The following is a 16,673-nucleotide window of genomic DNA, read 5'->3' on the forward strand; positions in this document are numbered from 1 at the left end:
TGTGCAATTCAAAGAAAAAATTTAAGCACTTAATGAAAAAAAATACCTGCCTGTATTAGTTCTAAATTGAAATAATTATATTAATTTTAGATGTTTATAATTATTACTTCTAGTTAATACATCGTGATCAGCAAGTACCACTATGCCACTTTTATTTAAGAATTCAAGAAAATTTGGTTATGATGTTTTAATGAAAATCAGTAACAAATTTTGCTATAAGTAAATTAAGTGTCACTGTCAGATTTGTCAGTATGGACAACAGGAAGTGAAGTGAAGTGACAAGGGTCTATCAATTTCAAGCAAAATTCATTGATACCAACTGAAACAGTACTTGTTAATCACTCTGTAATTTGCTCCAGGGAACGTTACCTTCGTTTTATAATTATATTTTTATACAATAGATTTATTTTGGCATATTTTGACGTTTTTGGAGGTTTTTTGTTGTCCTCTTTTCTTGGTGTCTTTTTTTATAGTCTTTTTTGTCGCTTTTGTGTTAGTTTTTTGGCATTTTTTTGTTGTGTTGTATCACCTTTTTTCGTCGTGTTTTTCGTTACTTTTTGGAGTTTCTTTTCGTGGATTCTTTTATTTATACAACTAGACCAATACATTGGAACAAAAAACAATAGAACAAAAAAAGTACAAATTCAATTTCTTTCGGCTTTCTGTACCCTTTTTTATTTCGTTTTTTTTTTGTTTAACTTTTTTTGTCAGATTTTTTATAGCTTATTTACTGCCGTCTTTTTTATACTTTTTTATCGCCTTTTTTCATATCAACATTTTGTCGCCTTTTTTGTTGTATTTGTTTCTTGTTCCTTTTAGATTTCTTTTGTCGCAGTTTGTGTGGTCTTTTGTTTTTCGCTTTTGATTTGTTGTGTAATTTTTTCGTCATTAGATTTAGCATTTCTTGACTTTTTTTGTCGTATTTTTTGTTCACATATTTACAGCGCGATTTTGTTTTTTGTCACTTATTTTTTCATCGTCTTTTTTTGGCCCTTTTTTTCTTTGATATCAAATTTTAGCGCATATTTCAGTAATGAATTTTTTTTATTGTTTTTTTACGTCTTTTTGTATGATTGGGATTGTTTTGTGACATTTTTTGTAGCTTTTTTTGGGTTGATTTTTTTTTAATTTTTTTGCAAATACAGTTTACAATAAAAAACGCTTAAATTATTTTTTACGACGTTCTGTGTCCTTTTTTTCACTTTCTTCGTTGAGTATTTTAGCTCTTTTTTAGAACTGTTTTCTTTGTCTTTTTTTGTTGCTTTTATTTTGTTACTTTTTTTGTCTTCTTCTGTCGCTTTTTTGTCCTGTTATTGCTTCATTATCCCTTTTTTCTGTAGCTTGTTTCTGGCCTTTTCTTGTCACTTTTTTCTCCTCTTATTGCTTCATTATCCCTTGTTCTGTAGCTTTGTTTTGGCATTTTCTTGTCACTTTTTTGACTCCTTTTTTTTAGGTTGCATTTTTTTGACAATTTTTTTATAGGGCATTTTGATCATTTATGAACAAAGAAGGTCGCAAACTTCCCAAACTTTTTTTATTGACCTTTTGCCCCTTTTTATTTTTTTGTCGCTGTGTTTTCGTTACTATTTTTGGTATTTTGTTTGTGGATTTTTTTTATTTGCGGCACTAGCAGTACATCGGAACAAAAGAAAACTAGAACAAAAAATTAAAAATTCAGTTATATTCGATATCGTATTCTAAATCCTTTTTTGTTACGTTTTTCATGTTTTTTTTCCTTTTTGTCTTTGTCATAGTTTTGATGGTTGCTTTTGTATAGCTTATTTATTGGTCCCTTTTTGTTTCCCGTTTTTATTGATTATTATTTTTATGATATGGCTTTTTATGTACATTTCTTGTGTCCTTCTTTTAGTCGCGTTATTTATCAATTCTTTATTCTCTTTTTTTTTAAGTCGCATCTTTTGTTTCTTTATCGCCTTTTTGTTCTTGTCGTTATTAAAAATTTTATCACGTCATCCCAAAATATTATAATATAAATATATAAGCTTGAAACTTATGCCTAGCATTCTTATTGGCCTGTATTTTAAACATTCATTATTATTTCCACTGACAGATTGTGGTGACCGAATTTGAATTAAAATTTCGCGCTGAAAAAAAAAACTGCGCGAAATACCATTTGAATAATTTGAATTTGAAAACATTTTGAATTAAAAAAATCGTTAAAACATAGGCAACCATGTGCAAGTTTAGTTCTTTTTTGGTAGTTGGTAGCTCTCCTAGGGAATTTCTGGGTAGTATCTAGTGAGAGGGTTGGTAGTGAAGAGTGAAAGGACGCGGTAAGCTGCTAGATTAAGGCTCCTCCTTACAGTCATTAAAATCTGCCGAAATACGGCAAAACGCCACTTCCAATATCATCCTTACTATAGCACTTGAAGACTTGTGCGACATATCTACTTGTTCGTGATACAAAAATCTTCATGGAAATAGTTTTTATATTGTATTAAAAGCTTTCGTTTTTTTAATAAAAAATAAAAACAGAAAAACTTATTTTTCTCTTTGAGCAAAAACTATAACGTATTTTGGCTTAAAAAAATCTGACAGTGTAGATAATATTATTGCTCATCTGGGACTAATAATTATTTTTTCGTTAAGCTATCCATTTTTTAGTTATTGTTGATTAAAGCAAGACCTAAACAGGGCATTTTTTGTAAATGTAGGCAACCAAACATCTTCTTTCGTCAAGAACGAGCCAAGAAAGTGTATGATTTACGATAGGGGTTGGCCACTATTGAGAGATTAGACGGATTTAAAACCCTTGTTGAGAAAGTATGTAAATGAGGTGACCGTAGTGTGTTCTACCTGAAGGTTGTGGAATCGTACAATTATGTAGAAGTATTATATTAATCCAATTTCAGAATAACAAATAAATAACCGAGTTTGGATTTTTTACAAAACTGCCTAACTTGTTTCAACAGCTATAGTTAGTGCTGATCCCAAATGTGAGATAAATTAGACAAATTTTAAAATTATCAATCACTGAGAAAGAAAAGAATAGAACAACTTTTTCCAAAGCACACTATGAAGATTCGATTATATGTGACACTAATAATCGAATGTATGTGTTGAATTACTTACATATTGTAATAACCCAAACCTCCCGCCTTTTATTTGGCATTGAACAAAATTTGAAAAAGCCCGCTAAAATTTAAAATTTGACCTTGGCTGTGATCGTCTACAAAAGTGGGACCCTACATTGTGTTTTGAAAACTGGCGGGAGGCGTTCGTTCATACAAGTTGGCGCACTGCGGAGCGGGAAGAGTGACGGATTTAAAAAACTTATATTTTGAAAAAAAAAACTATGAAAATTAAATCCAATAAGAGCTCAAGAGACCTTGGCCAAGGGCCCCAGAAGAGCTTAAAGAATTTATTCCTCAGAGAAAAAAAAACCTTTATTTTCACTCGAATCTGAGAACAGAGAATAAATATTAGCAACCTTACAAGTACAACAAAAAAAGCAAAATAAAAAGTCGCGGAATTCTCAGAAAGTAAATGGATGGCAACGTTCCAGATATTATGGCAGTGTGGCCTCTACAAACAAAATGGGGGGGGGGGGGGGGACGCACAGCGGGTGCAGGGCGACGGCCACACTCCCCGTGAAGGTCCACATAGTCCTACCTCACCACTTCACGTGCGTGGTCTTACGCACCCACCTGACATAGGTTGACCTTCCTGTTTCCCGCGTCCAAGTAGCTGTGTAAACTCCGAGTCCGCTAGGGCCGGAAGTCTAGCAAGACCCGCAGACACTCGCACGGAGACGCCGACGCCACCGCGTCCACGCCACACGACCCCCGAGTTAACTAGCGTTATCAAAATGAGTATTTGGATTTCAGACAAGCAATAAGCGTAATTTAATTGGCCACACTCCATCAACACTTGTTTTAAATAACAAAGAAATTGAAATGAGATTAAATTATGCACGTGTGATCAACAATCTTATGCAATAAAGAAAATGAAGTGAGAAATTATTCATGTTTTTATCAATAACTTTAAAGAACAAGAATTTTTGAAAGAGATTAAATTATTCACATTTTGGCAATGATTTTAATGAAATATTTATCTGACATTAAACAACGAAGTTACGACTGCATTAAAATGATCTGGGCAAAGTTACGTTGTTGACCGAATTAAACAAACAAACCCCCCTCCCTTCAACACATCCCCAAACAAAAGACACATAAATAAAAACACATACGAAATAAACAGAACAACACATAAAAATGCGACACATAAAATATGCAAAATAAATAAAATATAGGTAATCGTAGGTGCACATTCAATTTGAATTGTACCTTTCTTTCAATAACATTCATTTTCAAATTCATCAACAGTTTTCGGTCAACAACAAATCCCCAATGACTAATACAAAAATTTACAAAGGTTGCCCTTGAAATTCCCCGGTCAACACCCCGTACCTGCACCCTACCACTTTCTCTTTCTATTTTGAACGGCTGAATATTTGAAAAAACTACATGAAATTTTCCAGCATTAGAGTTTACAACAAACGAATAATAAATCGAGGAAAAGCCATTCAAATATCTTAGATCTTATAATGTCAGTCAAATTGATGTGCCTAATTAATTGATGTTACTAACACAAAGAAATCCCCCGTCCCCCAGACTCTAATATTATTAATTTTCTAATGCCTTTCTCAGCGTTAATTTTAGTTAAAGATTCGCTTGTTCAGATCATGTTTGAATTTACTTTACTCACACGTGCTCAAATTATGCAACGCAAAATAATAACTCGAAAATCGCCATCCAACTTTCCGCATAACATTCGCTAAATAAAACTGCCCTAGCTAACGTAATTCCCTGAAAGGCCCTACTAAAACGGATTGAAATTATGTTGAAAAGATTAGTACGAAAATTATCGGCCATGGCGTCATCCGGAAGTGCCGCCATTTTTGGTAGCGTCCGTTCGCGTATGTGACGCCCGCGAAGCTCACAGGTGTGGTTCCCGCGTCTCACCTACTCCGTAACCATCGAGAAGCAACGCCGCTTCTTCCACCAGCACACACGGAATCACGTGGAAAACATACCTCTCGGATCTTCAAACCAAATACGTGCTCACCACCGAAATAACCTCTCTGTGTTCGAACGTAGCAGAGAATTCTTACGTTCGTTGGTTCGTCAGGGGGGTGGAACTCCGTTAGAAGAAACCAGCACTAGAACAGGAAACAAACAGCGCACAGACATTTGAAAAAAAACACAGAGAGCACCAACCTGACGTCTTACTCAAAAGAAAGACCAAGTCGAACTGGCCGCGACTAACCCTGCTCAAACACACCCTTCTGCGCATCTCCCTCTTAGTGATTTTCGTTTCTTTCCATTCCTACACCTTTTCTTACCAAAAGTTCGGCGCGCGGAAATTTGGTTCGAAACGGCTTACTACAATATCTTTATACATATTATAGCCTCTTCTAAATTTTAAAATGTATATATTTTTTTTTGACTGAGATAGAATATAATAAATATAATGATATAAAAATAAATAATGGTCTGTAAATCATAAATCTTTTTTTATTATAGGACGAAGCTGCTGATTTCGACTCCATCGTGAATCAATCATTTCTGGGAGCATGGCTTTTAAATAAAATTTTTCCAAATAATTTTCCATTTCTTTCTCCCAAAAATCGTCATTTCTTTCAATTAAAAAATATTGTAAATCAACCTCAGTATATATGATGAAATAACACCATTTTTTTTGTGTTATATGAAGTTGTCCTTGCATTTGATACATGTAATCGTGCTTATATTTTAGTACAATCGAGTCGTCAGCTTCATTGATGACACAAAATTTAATGGTACCGTCTTTTATGGCATCTTTAATTTTTTTATTTCAGGCAGAAAAAGCACACTTAATTTCTATAATTGTATCATTATTAATTACTTGGGATCAGCAGTAATTATAGCTGTTGAAATAAGTTAGGCAGTTTTGTAAAAAATCCAAACTCGGTTATTTATTTGTTATTCTGAAATTAGATTAATACAATACTCCTACATAATTGTACGATTCCACAACCTTCAGCTACGGTCACCTCATTTGCATATTTTCTCAACAAGGGTTTTAAATCCGTGTAATCTCTCAATAGTGGCCAACCCCTATCGTAAATCATACACTTTCTTGGCTCGTTCTTGACGAAAGAAGATGTTTGGTTGCCTACATTTACAAAAAATGCCCTTTTTAGGTCTTGCTTTAATCAACAATAACTAAAAAATGGATAGTTTAACGAAAAAATAATTATTAGTCCCAGGTGAGCAATAATATTATCTACACTGTCAGATTTTTTTAAGCCAAAATACGCTATAGTTTTGGCTCAAAGAGAAAAATGAGTTTTTCTGTTTTTATTTTTTATTAAAAAAACGAAAGCCTTTAATGCAATATAAAAACTATTTCCATGAAGATTTTTGTATCACGAACAAGTAGATATGTCGCACAAGTCTTCAAGTGCTATAGTAAGGATGATATTGGAAGTGGCGTTTTGCCGTATTTCGGCAGATTTTAATGACTGTAAGGAGGAGCCTTAAGTTTAGTTGGTTTGGTAGTTAGAAAAAAGGGGAACCCTTTGTTTAACGAAAATTAATCGTACCGATTGCGATGCCAGTTTTCCCCAACAAGCGTAGCTAATTCTTGCGGGTTTTCCAAGCGGAAATATGCGAATTTTCAACCGACGCTAACTAACACGTGGTGTGAATTTGGTTTATTGTTTGCAAATTGACAATTCGTGTTAGGATTTTAATCGTTAACTGGTTCTAACACAATTAAGTGTAATTCTGTTAGCTTTGCAATTTTTCTCTATCTTGCAATTTTAGCCTCAGTAATTTTCTTTGCTGTGTAATTTAAATTGAAAGTAAACTTTCATGCTCTCTAGTTCCTGTATATAGGATTGAGGTAAATAAGACAAAAACACGTGCCAAATTATTTCAGCTCAATGACGAATAAACATCTAATTGATCGATTAGGCACCCAGTTATACAAAAATATCAGATTTATTTACTTACCGCGTCATCTATCCATGTTCTAACTCAGCTAAATGTCAACTGATTACGTCAGATCAAAGTCCAAAACATTTAAAAACCCAGAGGCGTCCCGTGTACTCATAAATAGGGTTTTCCTGTCTCACGAAACAACCATTAAGCGTAATCCACAAAGAACTGTATTTGGTATCTCTACAACTGATTTTACAGCAAAAATCACCTTACAGCAGATTATCTAAAATAGATTTATTTTTCATTCCACCATTTAACTTAACCTCAAAACCAGATCATGTGTTGTCCATGCTGTTTATGTAGCCTTAGTAAGGATCTTTTTAGGTTGGTGATTTAATCAGTACTTTTCTGATTATGTCGAAAATAACGACAACTATTTGGAAGTGGGCCATTTTTTATTAAACCTTAACATAACTAACATAGGAAACTAATAAAAATAACGGTATACAAATCAATATTTGATTGTGTAACAATAAAATATTGCATCGAAAGTACATTCGTCGTGAAATAAATAACACTAGAAGAAAATACAAACAAGATTATTTTTATTTCAGTTTTATTACTAGTCATAACATTTATTTAAACGCAAAGAAGAAAAAGCTATAACTTAACGCTTGATAAGAAGTCAGCATGCACTACAACTAAAAACAAACTAATAATTTCCTAACGAAATAATGAAAAGAAATATTCGCAACTGAACACTAAATAACTTTCACTGAATCAATTTAATGAGAAGTGTGAGTTCACTGTTTGATTTATTGTACTTGGAAACTAAACGTAAATTTTAATAAATATGTACAATCTCAAGACTGCTGGGGCCGGTAGCTCAGACCTCGACTTGCGACTTTAATGTTAAAGCGTTCCTCGCACAGTACTTCTCTCACACTAAATCTATGTACAAGTAATATCCTTGCGCTTGCTTACAAATCGTACTTATCGGTAAATACTCTAACTAATCGTACCTAAAATCGAGTCAAATACAACAAAGTAAACAGTGGTTATCAGTTTCGAGGACACTATTACTAGAAATTAACCAGAAACTGACTAGACGGTCGTAGAAAATCTCATTAAATTGACGTTTCGCTCAGGTCAGACCTCGACTGGATATCATCTGTAATAAGTTTCTTAAATCTAAGTCCTGATATTACGTCGATACAATTGAAGCACTTAAGTATAGTTTGAACGTAACTATAGAAAAAATATATCAACACCATCACACATATGGCAAAACTGTGGTCTTTAACTCAGAACTTAATCTAGTTTATACGAAACACACCAACTTACATCCATGTTCGCGCTCGCACTACACGGAAACACAAAGTTAAGGCATTTTTTATGAGTTGTGTACATACAGTTAAACAAAAGAATGTCGCAAGGTGCTAATGGCGGAGAAACGATGATGATCCGGGATGGGTACAGTCTATTTCATACAGTTGGCATCATTGTTAAAACAAAACCAAACAGCCAAATCCGTACATTTATCGATTACAACACCTCATTGGTAGTACTATAAAAACCGATATATACAGAGAAAATTATATGTCTCAATTCCAATAAGATAATACAGATGATCTTAAAATATGTTATAAAGATATAATATTATAAATATGTACAAAAGAAATTTGCCGGCAAGGAGAGCGGGTTATGTTCTAAGGCATCCTGCTGATGACGACTTTATTATTTTGTAGAGTGTATAAACGATAGTTAACGACTGTTTAGTGGCTAGTTTGCGAGACACCGCTGCTACGCTGCCAATGTCAGATTCTTCCTTACGATAAATCTGGAACAAAATTAACCAATTACAGGAAATCCGAAAACAATAACCCACACGCATTCAAAATTTCCAAGCAATCGGTACGGTAGTTCTCCAACTGTAACATTTTGTTACCATAAAAAATATGTACAACATATTTTAGCGCAAATTACTCAACAATCGGGTTAAAAATAACACTACTTTTTCTGTTTACCGCATCTGCACGTTACTTTCCCGATTAAATTACTGGAAACATGACATAATTATGTAATTATCATCACTAGAATTGTGCTTCGGTCAATGTCAAAGCCGGTGATTATTACACATAATTGCGGGTAATTTCCATGATCAATAAAAAAATTAAAGCACAAAGTAATTATTAAAAATTAATGCTCTTCTATACAAGCGCTTAATTAAATTTTCTGCCAAATGTACCACATAATTAAGTGGTAATTTAGCGAGTGATTAGTCGACCTACTAATTCCTTCGAAACCAGAGTGATTATTAACTGAAGCTTTTAATCAACGACTTGTTGGTAACTTATTTGGATATTGATGAACTGGATTTTCCAAAGCATGCAAATTTCAAGTTGAAGTATTGTTCTGCGAATTTTTTCTCTTTCAATGTAAATTCGATTGTGATAAAAAAGTTCAAACGAAAACATCAATATTTTTGCTTCTGGGATTGAATTTAAGCACTGTACAAAGGAAGTTCGACGCCATGCACATTAATTGGACGGTAAACAAAACCTGCTATTGTATACCATAAATACAAATATGTAAAATTAAATATTCTGAAATCGGTTTTAAAATTGTAATTTATTACACAAATATCTTTTATTTTATTGCTGTGCAGCCTATACAGCACGAATTGACAGAAGTCATCATTAAAGTGTAAAAATTTCCATAGTTAAACCAAACATCGTTTTTTTTTTAATTTTACGTAAATTCTACCATTTTCTGAAAAAAATTTAATTTGCACCTCGTCACTCAAGCGGTTTATTTGCTTGGTTAATACACACGTTTGTGATAAAAACGTGCACAACTTTACTCACAAATTCGAAATATTAGACTTTTAAATCTACAGGATATTCCACACGTGACTTACTAATGGAATACTCATTTCTGTTGACGTTAACAACTGATTTTTTTTTATTTTGGTGTTCGAAGATACTTTTTTCTTCCACAAATATGTTGTATTAATTATGAGGAATAAAAACAAAATAAAATCATACAATAACATTATGTAGTGTTACCTTGTACAATAAAATCCTGGTTGACAAATTCGCATATACCACTAACACTAATCATATTGTCCTCCGTTCAGTCGGAAATGACATCAACTGTTCCTTTTCAACCAGAACGGAATATTTTTTAAGGGCGTTGAGTAGAACCTTTTTTATATTTTCAGTGATGTTTCATTTGATATGTAAATCCTTTATACAGTTTATACAGTTCAGTGCTTTAAAAAAAATTGAATAACGACATTCTTGTAAACTGGTTTTACTGTAATATTTAGGATATTTGAAAACATATAAGTTTGAATTTTGAAACGATTAACTGAAATAAAAAATCAATGAAATGACTACATCATCGGAATTATATGTATCTGTGGTGGTTTTTCCACAAATGACGTCAACTTTTTTGTTTCAAGTGGAATAGAGTGTTTTTTAAGCGCTTAGCACGTTCAGATTACAAGCTTCAGCGGTTAAAAGAAAATGAAATTTGGCTGATTTTGTGTCCTCAACGTAGAATTTGAAGACACTCGGCAAAAATGTAAGATAACGGACAAATTTTGATTAAGGGTTTACTATGTTTCAAATTATCTTAAAATATTTGCATGATTTCACAGCATTCGGTTTTTGGCAATGCCAAAGTTAAATTGTCAAATACTGTTATACAATGCTGATTTTTTTTCCCAAAAATCTAGATGCTAAGGGTAAAAACTCAACACGGATTCATAAATTACACATCCACGAGTATGTTATTTTATAAAATTTAAAGAACATTTATTTCACAGAATTCTAAGATGACGTCATAATTTTTTGGGAAGGCCTTAAACGAACAAAATTTTCTTTTAAAATATTTCCTATAACTTTAAAACAATGTTTTTTTAATAAGTAGAGTTTGCTTTCAACTGTAGGATAGTTAAACATGTTTTCAGTTTCTTGTTGGGAAAAGAAGACTTCCTATATTAAGAAAAAAATGAACAAAATATAAGCCCCGCCCACCCACCCCGTCTCAATTGTGATGAATGCTTCATTCATCGTGAACTAAAAGGCAGAGTTTAGTTTGCAAAATCCTCATTTCTCTACAAGAAATTACCATATGAAATGTTTTTAAAAGGGTACAATTTTTTAGAGAAATATTGATGTTACAATTAAACTTCGCCCTTCGGTCTGATTAGAAATTAAAAACTCACCACAACTGAGAGGGGGCTCAGTTTTTGTTTTTTTTATGTACGTAGTTTCAACAATTTTTTGGCGCAAAGAACAAGAGATAGATAATGTAAGTCACATAGAATAGTTTGTATTTCTAGTTTTTTTTTTTTTCGAAAAACTGAAGAAATGAAAAACTTCAAAATCTAAAATTTTAATGAGTTACATAAGGAAAATTGAAGAAAGAAAAAAACTTGAAAAATTGCAAACCGAAAAATTGAAAAATTGTAAAAATGAAGAAAATAAAAAACTGAAACGAAAAATTGCACATGGAAAAATTAAAATTGAAAACTTGAGAAACTCAAATCGAAAAATCAACATGGAATTGATAATAATATTCATTAAAGAGATTTATAAAACAAATTTATTTGATTATTTGTATACCACTCCAAAATTTCAGCCCTTCCTAACAAAAATATTGTTATACAATGTTGTTTTTTTTTTCAAAAAACCTGGATGCAAAGGGTAAAAACTCAACACGGATTCATAAATTACACATTCAGATGTATGTTATTTTATAAAATTTTTATTTGGCAGAATTCTAATATTACGTCATAATTTTTTGGAAAGGCTGAAACGAACACATTTTCATTTAAAATCTTTCCTATAACTTTAAAACAAATTTAATTTGTTTTTTTTTTAATATATAGTTTTCTTTCAATAACTGGAAAGTTAAGCATGCTTTCAGTTTCTTGTTGAGAAAAGAAGACTTCCTATATTAAGAAAAAATGGACAAAATATAAGCCCCGCCCACCCACCCCTTCTCAATTGTGATGAATGTTTTATTCATCGTGAGCTGAAGGGCGGAGTTTAGTTTGCAAAATCCTCATTTCTCTACAAGAAATTATCATATGAAATATGTTTTTAAAGGGTAGAATTTTTTAGAAAAATATTGATGTTACAATTAAACTCCGCCCTTCGATTTTATTAGGAATGACAAACTCCGCCCTTCGATTTTATTAGGAATGACAAACTCATCACAATTAAGATCGGGGCGGGTGGGTGGGGCTTAATTTATCTCTTTTTCTTTTAGTATATAGAATTTTCTTTCAACAACAGGATAATTAAACATGTTGTCAGTTTTTTGTTGGGAAAAGAAGACTCCGTATATTAAGAAAAAATGGACAAAATATAAGCCCCGCCCACCCACCCCCTCTCAATTGTGATGAATGTTTTATTCATCATGAGCTGAAGAGCGGAGTTTAGTTTGCAAAATCCTCATTTCTCTACGAGAAATTATCATATGAAATGTGTTTTTAAGAGTAGATTTTTTTAGAAAAATATTGATGTTACAATTAAACTCCGCCCTTCGGTTTGATTAGGAATGACAAATTCATCACAATTGAGATCGGGGCAGGTGGGTGGGGCTTAATTTATTTCTTTTTCTTTTAGTATATAGAATTTTCTTTCAACAACAGGATAATTAAACATGTTGTCAGTTTCTTGTTGGGAAAAGAAAACTTCGTATATTAAGAAAAAATGGACAAAATATAAGCCCCGCCCACACAACCCTTCTCAATTGTGACGAATGTTTTATTCATCATGAGCTGAAAGGCGGAGTTTAGTTTGTAAAATCCTCATTTGTCTACGAGAAATTATGATATGAAATGTGTTTTTAAGAGTAGAACTTTTTAGAAAAATATTGATGTTACAATTAAACTCCGCCCTTCGGTTTGATTAGGAATGACAAACTCATCACAATTAAGATCGGGGCGGGTGGGTGGGGCTTAATTTATTTCTTTTTCTTTTAGTATATAGAATTTTCTTTCAACAACAGGATAATTAAACATGTTGTCAGTTTCTTGTTGGGAAAAGAAAACTTCGTATATTAAGAAAAAATAGACAAAATATAAGCCCCGCCCACCCACCCCTTCTCAATTGTGATGAATGTTTTATTCATCATGAGCTGAAGGGCGGAGTTTAGTTTGCAAAATCCTCATTTGTCTACGAGAAATTATGATATGAAATGTGTTTTTAAGAGTAGAACTTTTTAGAAAAATATTGATGTTACAATTAAACTCCGCCCTTCGGTTTGATTAGGAATGACAAACTCATCACAATTAAGATCGGGGCGGGTGGGTGGGGCTTAATTTATTTCTTTTTCTTTTAGTATATAGAATTTTCTTTCAACAACAGGATAATTAAACATGTTGTCAGTTTCTTGTTGGGAAAAGAAAACTTCGTATATTAAGAAAAAATAGACAAAATATAAGCCCCGCCCACCCACCCCTTCTCAATTGTGATGAATGTTTTATTCATCATGAGCTGAAGGGCGGAGTTTAGTTTGCAAAATCCTCATTTCTTTACGAGAAATTATCATATGAAATGTGTTTTTAAGAGTAGAATTTTTTAGAAAAATATTGATGTTACAATTAAACTCCGCCTTTCGGTTTGATTAGGAATGACAAACTCATCACAATTGAGATCGGGGCGGGTGGGTGGGGCTTAATTTATTTCTTTTTCTTTTAGTATATAGAATTTTCTTTCAACAACAGGATACTTAAACATGTTGTCAGTTTTTTGTTGGGAAAAGAAGACTCCGTATATTAAGAAAAAATGGACAAAATATACGCCCCCCCCCCCCCCACCCCCTCTCAATTGTGATGAATGTTTTATTCATCATGAGCTGAAGGGCGGAGTTTAGTCTGTAAAATCTTCATTTCTATACAGGAAATTACCATTTGAACTGTTTTTAAAAAGTGTAGAATTTTTTAGAGAAATATTGTTGTTACAATTAAACTCCGCCCTTCGGTATGATTAGGAATGAAATACCCATCACAATTGAGATCGGGGCGGGTGGGTGGGGCTTAATTTTTTTTAATGTATGTAGAGTTTTCTTTGATAATTAAACATGTTGTCAGTGTCTTGTTGGGAAAAGAAAAAACTTCCTATATTAAGAAAAAATGGACAAATTATAAGCCCCGCCCGCCCACCCCTTCTGCATTGTGATAAATGCTTTATTCATCGTGAGCTGAAGGGCGGAGTTTAGTTTGCAAAATCATCATTTTTCTACAAGAAATTACCATATGAAGTGTTTTTAAAAGGGTAGAATATTTTAGAGAAATCTTAGAATTAAACTCCGCCCTTCGGTCTGATTAGGAATGAAAAACTCATCACAATTGAGATCGGGGCGGGTGGGTGGGGGTTAATTTTTGAATTAAGAAAAAATGGAAAAAATATAAGCCCCACCCACCCACCCCTTCTCAATTGTGATGAATGCTTTTATTCATCGTGAGCCAAAGAGCGGAGGTTAGTATGCAAAATCCTGATTTCTCTACAAGAAGTTATCATCTGAAATATATTCTTAAAAGGGTCTGATTAGGAATGAAAAACTCGCCCGAATTAGGATCGGGGCGGGTGGGTGGGGCTTAGTTTTTTTTATATACGTAGTTTTGTAAAAATAAAGAAAATAAAAAACTGAAACGAAAAATTGCACATGGAAAAATTAAAAATTGACAACTTGAGAACATCAAATCGAAAAATTGCAAAATCTAGAAATTGAATTGAAAATTTTAAACTTGAAAACTCGAAAAAATGAAGGAACAAAAAAAAATGAAAAATTTAAGTCAAAGAAGCTGCGGGAGCGTTATTTACGCCACTGGTTTTTACGTTATAGAGGTTATCAGAAAACAAAAATCGCAAAAAAAATTATAATTTTTCAGAGAAGTGTGATTTATTTGGCTGCACTTCAGAGGCGAGGAAAGTTCTGTTGAAATAACATTCGACCAATTTTTTATTAATTGGATTTGTTTTTTTTTTCGTTTTAAAACGTGTTTTTTGGTGTTTTTTTTTTTGTTGTTAGCCGTTTTAATTAGACAAACATTTAAAATATAGGTTATTTAATGGTCAAGCCTTCCTTGAAAATCTCAAAAATTCTGAATTTTACAGCAGCGCCATTTTTGGGTTTAAATTTGAACTATTTGGAAATCAACGAAGACTTCAACAACATGCTATCATAACCTCAAAATTTTGAATATAAATTAAAACAAATAATTTTGTTTATAAATTTTACGGTTCGGTTTTACATTTATATTTTATGCTGCAGTTGTCAAAATGTAATTCATCATAATATTCATTAAAGAAATGTACAAAACAAATTTATTTGATTATTTGTATACTACTCCAAACTTTCAAAATTTCTGCTCTTTCTAATAAAAACTATGAGTCACATCAAACATCTGAAAAAGGTGATTTAAAAAAATTATTAAAACAATCGTCTTTCTACGTGGGAGTCGTATACTAATCTATAAAATTTAAATAACGTTTAATGTACAAAATTTTGAGGTGACGTCATCAAATATTCGTAACATGCATCTAAAATTTGACAACAATCGGTGAAGTAGTTCACGAAATTATCTATAAAAATCGACAAAACTTAAAATAAAAAACAGCTATTTTTTTTTAACTTTTTGTGTGTGATTTTTTTTAATTTGTGATTTAATTTTCCCTGCCCATTATGCCAAAAAATTACATAGCTCGTTTCTTAGAACATATGCCATTACAACCACAAAAATTGGAGTTTAGTGTGATATTTCTTCCTGAAGAATTGCAGACCGGATATTTTCAGCATGACGGCGCAACAGCTCAAACACGTTTGAACTTTCTAAGGGAATTTTATGGCGACGGTTCGATCACCTGATTTGACACCTCTACATTATTTCTTGTTCCCGACTTTGAAAAATTATTTTTAAACAATCTGTGGATACAACTAAAGACCTAAAAGTGAAAATCATACAAAACTGTGAAGTGAGCTTTTCAACTCTTACAAAACATCAGGTTTATTATAAGTTATCCAATTAAGTTAAAAAGTTGTCTTAGTTTAATTCCGTTTGGAATATTAATAACAAATATTTGCACACAAAAAATTGAGCGAAGTGTGGCACTTTTCTCTTATGAATATTTCGCATAATCTTGACGCTAATTTTATAAAAAAAGTAATAAATTATCATAATTATTTAAAAAAGTTATCAAAAGCTAGAACAACCGTTCCTAATGAGTCAACAAAAATTAAATGTGTGTCAGTTCAAAGAAACTTATTGTTATCGAAAGTTGTAAACCTTGTAGTCACTGAAAAATTCAATGAATAGCAAATGTCCACTCATAACCCTCTGACCACCCGATTTTTTTTCGTTTATTTCAAATCACCAATTAACATACCTACACCGTTTTTGGAATTTGCTTGCACCACTGATGTCATTTTTGTAATTTCAGTGCACAACATAATCCAAAAAAAATTGGTCTAAAGAGTTTAGACAGTACTTCCCTCGCTGTCGGAAACTTGACGACTGCATGCCTATTGTGTTTTTTTTCTCATTACATTTTTGTAGTGGGAATTTAAAAAAAAATTGCGATGACGTCATCAACATTTTTGCAAGGACACGTATATCAGTTGGGATAGATGTAGTGTAATACTAAGAATAAAATTATTATATTCTCAAATTTTCGGGAAAATGAATTGGGTCGTTTGAATATTGAT

General features: G+C 32.4%; 1 protein-coding gene across 1 annotated transcript in view; it reads right to left on the bottom strand.

The window, feature by feature from the left end:
• Positions 1 to 7,530: 7,530 nt before the first annotated feature.
• The window catches only part of Akirin (akirin), a 35,549-nt gene continuing 26,406 nt past the window's right edge, over positions 7,531 to 16,673 (bottom strand). The window contains exon 4 of the mRNA XM_064057491.1: positions 7,531 to 8,787. Coding sequence (XP_063913561.1) covers positions 8,777 to 8,787 — 11 coding nt within the window. The 3' untranslated portion in view covers positions 7,531 to 8,776. The remainder of the gene's footprint in view (positions 8,788 to 16,673) is intronic.

The sequence above is a fragment of the Zophobas morio genome, unplaced genomic scaffold (genome assembly GCF_036711695.1).
Source record: "Zophobas morio isolate AGI-343-1 ecotype UQ-CSIRO unplaced genomic scaffold, CSIRO_AGI_Zmor_V1 ptg000017l, whole genome shotgun sequence".
Taxonomy (NCBI): Eukaryota; Metazoa; Arthropoda; class Insecta; order Coleoptera; family Tenebrionidae; genus Zophobas; species Zophobas morio.